This window comes from Vespula vulgaris, chromosome 8, assembly GCF_905475345.1.
Source record: "Vespula vulgaris chromosome 8, iyVesVulg1.1, whole genome shotgun sequence".
In the NCBI taxonomy this organism is placed as follows: domain Eukaryota; kingdom Metazoa; phylum Arthropoda; class Insecta; order Hymenoptera; family Vespidae; genus Vespula; species Vespula vulgaris.
The window spans coordinates 1,938,774-1,944,773 of record NC_066593.1 but is presented as its reverse complement, the minus strand read 5'-3'; the positions used below and the strand labels follow the sequence as shown (position 1 = coordinate 1,944,773).

Sequence of the window (6,000 nt, the reverse complement as noted above, 5' to 3'; positions counted from 1 at the left end):
TGCACTCGCGTCCACGAGGACATCGAAGAAGGATGCACGCGATCCTGTCACATATGTACATACACAAGTATATATATATATATATGTGTGTGTAAATATATAGGGTGGGACATTTGAATCGAAAAGCATAAATATCGTCAAAAGTATAATGAACGTTTTCATTTATTTTATTGTTGCAACTATTTTATTTACCTTGCGATTTTTTCCACCAATTGTTTTCTTTTTCATTCTTGTTCTTCTTTTCCTTTCTTTCTCTTTACTTTTCTTTCTTTTCTTTTTTTTTTTTCTATGAAATTTCACGCTTCATCGGTGTGATTTTTTTTTAACAGCCATCGTTTTTTCACAATTTTAAATAAATAAAGAAAAAAAGAGTATTAGGTTGTGAAAATATTCGAAAAAATGATTATTTTTCTGGCGAAGTGTGACATTTTTGAAGGGGAAAAAATATGTCTGGCAAAATGGTTGGAAAAAAAAATGTGAAGGCACGGATGATTCAAGAAAGATGATCCGGGAACGATAATTTTTTTTTTTCTTTTTTTTTTTTTTTTGATCGTGAGTGCTTAATTGCACGTGTCATGCGCATTATTTTCCTTTTTTTGCAAGTGCATATGCACGTGCATATCGTTGTTGCACTTGCGCGTATAAAATGTTATCGTGCATACGCAGATGCTTCGAATCTTTCACCTTTTTAATATTTATTTATATTGTTTCATATACATGTATATATATATGAATTTTTTATATATAGAATATATATAAAAAATATATGATATATATCGTTATTATATATATTATTATTATAATATATATTATTATACATGTATATTAATATCAGATAAAAAAAAATATACATATATACCCATATATATTTATCTTTAATCGAAAGAAAACTATACGTACGTATGACCCTTCATACGTATAACCATTATAAAGATATTTAACATGAAAATGAACATATTAATCCGTATTACTAATTGATACAAAATACGAAACAATAGTTCCTTCGTTTTAGACGGCTCACTTATCTATGTTAGATCGTAAATCTGAAAGGTGTATTGTTAATACCTATCCTCGGATGAATGAAACTCGAAGAAGATCGGGTACTGTACGGTACGATACGAAACGAATCGTATACCTCTGGAGGTGGATGCGAAGCTAAAACAAAGCCCAATAAAGGGGTGGAGGAGAAGAAGGAGAAGAAAGATGAGGAAGAAGAGGAGAAAGATGAAGGGAGAAGAGGAGAAAGAGGAAGGAGGACGAAAGAGAACGAGTAGAAAGGATCGGGACACAAAGGGAGTCCCTTTTTTGCGGAGGTGTTCGCTAAGAAAGAGAAAGAGAGAGACAGAGATAGACATATAGACGTACGGATGGAAAGAAAGACAGAGAGAGAGAGAGAGAGAGAGAGAGAGAGAGAGAGAAAGAAAGAAGGAAAGAGAAGAGAGAAAGAGAGAACAACATGCTTGGCGTACTCGCAGCCTCCCACTTGCGCATTATGCGAGAAGATAAAGTATCTCTCGCGGGAGGAACATTTTCCTCTTCTTTTCTGTGCAATGTTGTGATCCCTGACCCCACAACACAAGGAGGCAGGCCCTGCCCAGACTACGAGCGAGCTAGCCCGTTCGTTCAGGCCCACGCTTCGAGAGAGAGAGATCTCTTCAAGGATTTTTTTATCTCTCTCTCTCTCTCTCTCTCTCTCTCTCTCTCTCTTTCTGTATATACGTGCGTCTATATATCTATCTCTCTTTCTCTCTCTATTTTTTCATACGAAGAAAATCGTCCCCTCTCTATCTAATTCTCTTTTCTCTTTCGATCAAACGATATAGGTAAATCTACGATTTTTACAAATTCAAAACAGTATCTCTCTCTTTCTATCTTTCTATACTTTTAATTTTCTCTTTCTCTCTCTCTCTCTCTCTTTCTCTTTCTGTTTCGCTTCCTTCCTTCGAACAAATACGACTTAGGTACTTATCTAATCTGCGATTAACTAATTAAAGAGAAATCCGATCGATAATAATTCCTGATCTATCCGATCTCTTCGTTCGATCAGGGTATTCTATCTTCTATTATCTTCGTTCGTTTATATCTCTATCTATCTATCTATCTATCTATCTGTCTAACTGTCTATCTATCTATCTGTCTATCTTTGTCTATTATTCATGCATATTCACATTCCTTACTCTTTCTCTTTTTGTTTTCCTCTCTCTTTCTCTCTTACTTTTTTTTCTTTCTTTCTTTTTTTTTTCTTTTAATGTGATAATCTCAGACTAAAGTGTGTATAATTATTCGTGTGTGTGTGTGTGTGTGTGCGCGTGCGCGTACGTGCTCGTGTGTGTGCGTCACGATTTCTTTTCCATTTCTTTTTTTTTTTTTTGCTTTTTTTATTTATATATCTATGTACATATATACATATACATACATAAATACATACATAGACACGTAAATATGCAATTACGTACATGGGCTTTCACGAAGTACTGTAACTGTATCATTTTCAGGTGACCCCATGATAACATCCTCTCTAAAGGGTAAGTGATCATCGAAAGGTTCATTCTTTCTTTCTTTCTTTTTTTCTCTTTCTTTCTTTTTTTCTTTCTTTCTTTCTTTCTTTCTTTCTTTCTTTCTTTCTTTCTTTCTTTCTTTCTTTTTTTTCTCTTTCTTTCTTTCTGTTCTTTTTTTTTCCTGCATCCCTTTATTTATTCTCTTCTCTTTTCTTCTCTTCTCTTCTTCTTCCGATTTTTATTTTCATCGAGAATTACGCCAAATTTTTACTCCATGTTGCACCATGGAATTTTATCTTACGTTTCTGGTTGATTTTTATCAAGGACTCACGCTTTTCGCGAGTCGAGACGATTTTTTGATATTTCTTCAATCGCCGTTGTTTCTTTTCTCTCTCTCTCTCTCTCTCTTTTTTTTTCTTCTTTTTTCTTTTTTCCTTCTTGTAATTTCAATTTCGATTTTATTCTAAAACGAGATTTTTTATTAACGAAAAGAAGAAGAGAATAATAAAAAGAAAATAAATAAAATTTCAAATTTTTTTTGTCAATCCATAGGAATTTTGTTTTTCTGATTGCATGTTTGGGATTCTTTTTCGTTTCTTTTTCGTTCATTTTTTTTTTCAATTTTTATTTTTACTTATTTATTTATTTATTTTTTTTTGTTTTTTCTATTGGTCTCTTTTTCAACTCACGCTTTTCGTGAGCCCACGTGATTCTGATTTCTTCGCTTGTTGTTGTATTTTTTTCTTTCTTTTCTTTTTTTTAATTTCGTTCTGACACAAAATTTATAAAGAAAAAGAAAAATATATATATATAGTTACATATATATACAAATAAATGTTGAATTTTTAAATTTCTTGTCAGAACGAATTCGAGATGAGTAGAATTAGACAGATAGATATTAAGCTTAGAATCTAGAATACATAGTTTAGTGTAATTAGAGTACTAAATACTATATTCGTTACGCAAGTCTCGATAAAGACATCGTCTCGATCAAATAATCATTTAAGATTTTAACGAACGCGCGCGAGAAGATATCAAATTAAATCTAATAGAAAAATTAAAAGAAAAAAATAAGAGAAGAAGAAAAGAGACAAGAAAAAATAAATCGAATTAGAAAAAGTAATAATAAATTAAATAATAAAAACAGCATCTTAATTAATCTTAATTAAAAGGATAATCCCATTAAAAGAATAAATGAGTAAATAAATTATCATCAAGCTGAGTTACTACTGTTATTAATAATAATAATAATAATAATAATAATAATAATAATAAATAATAATAACTTAATCAAAGAATAATGACGTTGAACACATTAATTATTTCGTTTTCGTGATTTTATATATTATAAACGTAAAATCATAATTATTAATTATTAATGCTATTCTTTCTCTCTCTTTCTCTTTCTCTTTCTATCTCTTTCTCTCTTTTTCTTTATTTTTTCTTTCTATCTCTCTCTTTCTTTCTCTCTCTGTCTCTGTCTTTCTTAAAAAGGAATGAGAAAAAGAGTGAACCCTCGCGTACGAAAGAGAGGGGAAGAAGGTTGACAAGGAGCAATGTATAGATCCGATTAATATTCACATTAATTCAACACGTTTCATCGTCAATAATTTATAAGTCGCGAAGCTATTAATTACACGTTACGTATTTCATCGTGATAGGATAACCAACCCACGACTCGTAAAAGAGTAGCTAATAGACACGCACAGTAGGACGAGTTGTACGCCATCTTTAAACAATTTTTTCTTTTTTTGTTTCTCTCTTTTTCGTTTTTTCCTCTTCTATTCCTTTCCCCCTTCTACATTTCCTCTTTCTTTCTCTTTCCCATTTCTTCTTTCTCTTTCAAACAATTGTATATATAAAAACACATATTTTCAAAAACCTAATAAAATTATTCATCTTTTAGATTTTCGTCAGAGGAAAGAAAAGAATAAATTATTGAAGATAAAATTTACGTTTCAAAGCTAATTATTATCTTAGGAAAGATTATCGCAACAGTAAGTTGTAACGTAATACAACAATAATATATCGATATATATCTTTATATATATCTATTATCATACTATGATAATTATATATAATAATTACTTAAACACACACATATATATATATATCAATATATATTTACAATTTGTTTTTATCAACAACTTAACAATAAGTAGATGAATGATCGTGTTAGTATCAAACGTTCTGGTAAATCACATTCGATGTTTTTGCATAATGCAGAAAAGTAGAAAAGTCAGGAGGGTGTGTATATATGTGTGTACGTGTGATAGAAATAGAAAAAGAAAGAGAGAGAGAGAGAGAGAATGTGCCGTCCTTGTGACGTCACATCCTGTCGTGCCTTCGTACCTGCTCACATTACAATAGCCACAAAGTGCATCGAGATCTCGATGTACCATGCGTATTATCTTTGTGTGAGTCTTGTGTGCTCTGAACGTGTGTATGTGTGTGTGTGTGTATTTGTCTAAATATGTGTTTGCGTGTAAGTGTATAAACGATGCAATCCAGACGCGTTCCTGAAATCTAAGCTTGCCTCCATAAATATTGGCTCGTCGATAAGTCGATTCCCCTTAAGACGAGAGTATCTCGATTATTTAGCCATAATCAGATTTTTCATCTTTTTCTTATCATTATTATAATTTTATTTTTTTAATGTCATTACTTTTCATTTATTTATTTTTTTCTTTTCTTCCTATCGTGATATTTTATCTTTTTCTTCTTCCTCTTCTCCTTTGTGATCTTTGAGAATGAAATGTGTTAGCATGAGAGACGATAGGACGTTATCTTTTTCATTTTTCCAAGAATCTTACGTGTAATTTTCTAAAAAAAAAAAATGAAAAAATGAAAAAAATTTTAATAATACCTCGTAATAATGATCTATCTTGGTTATATAAAAAAAATTACGATTGTTAGATGCGTAAAAGATTTTTTTTTATTGTCATACTTCAGAAAGATATATATATATATGTTTTTGTGTTTATTATTATATAAACATTGTTTAATTTAATTAAAGAAATTTGAGTTAGAGAAAAGAAGAGAATTACGCGCGCCATATCATATGTTTATACGTATATATACATCTATATATGTGTGTGTGTGTGAAAGAGAGAGAGAAAAAGAAAGAGGAAGTAAATTTAGATCCTGATCGATAGATCGTTAGAAAAAAAATGTCCATTAATACACACACACACACACACACACATATATATATATATATATATATAATAAATTATAGAATTTCATCGGTTTTTGTATAAATAGATACTAATTAATTAATCGAAGATTATTCTAATCGATCACCAAAAATATTTATGATAAGATCCCGATCTATAAATCATAAGAAATGTTCGATTAAATATTTTATAGGATATCATTTTTTAATCGATCGAAAATCATTCGCAATCGTTTGTACAATCAATCGATCGATCGATCGATCGATCGATCTATTATAGATCACCGGAAATCATTGAAGTGATTTCAATTGGTATCACGGAAGAAG

At 30.5% G+C, this 6,000-nt stretch overlaps 1 protein-coding gene across 7 annotated transcripts in view; it reads left to right on the top strand.

The window, feature by feature from the left end:
• Positions 1 to 6,000, top strand: part of LOC127065485 (thyrotroph embryonic factor-like) — a 95,623-nt gene that overhangs the window by 8,810 nt on the left and 80,813 nt on the right. For 6 of the 7 annotated variants that reach the window (XM_050997895.1, XM_050997901.1, XM_050997898.1 and 3 more), the window contains exon 2: positions 2,496 to 2,525. The exons of the other annotated variant lie outside the window; for it this stretch is intronic. In XM_050997895.1, the coding sequence (XP_050853852.1) occupies positions 2,496 to 2,525 (30 nt within the window). The remainder of the gene's footprint in view (positions 1 to 2,495; positions 2,526 to 6,000) is intronic. 7 annotated transcript variants of the gene reach the window in all.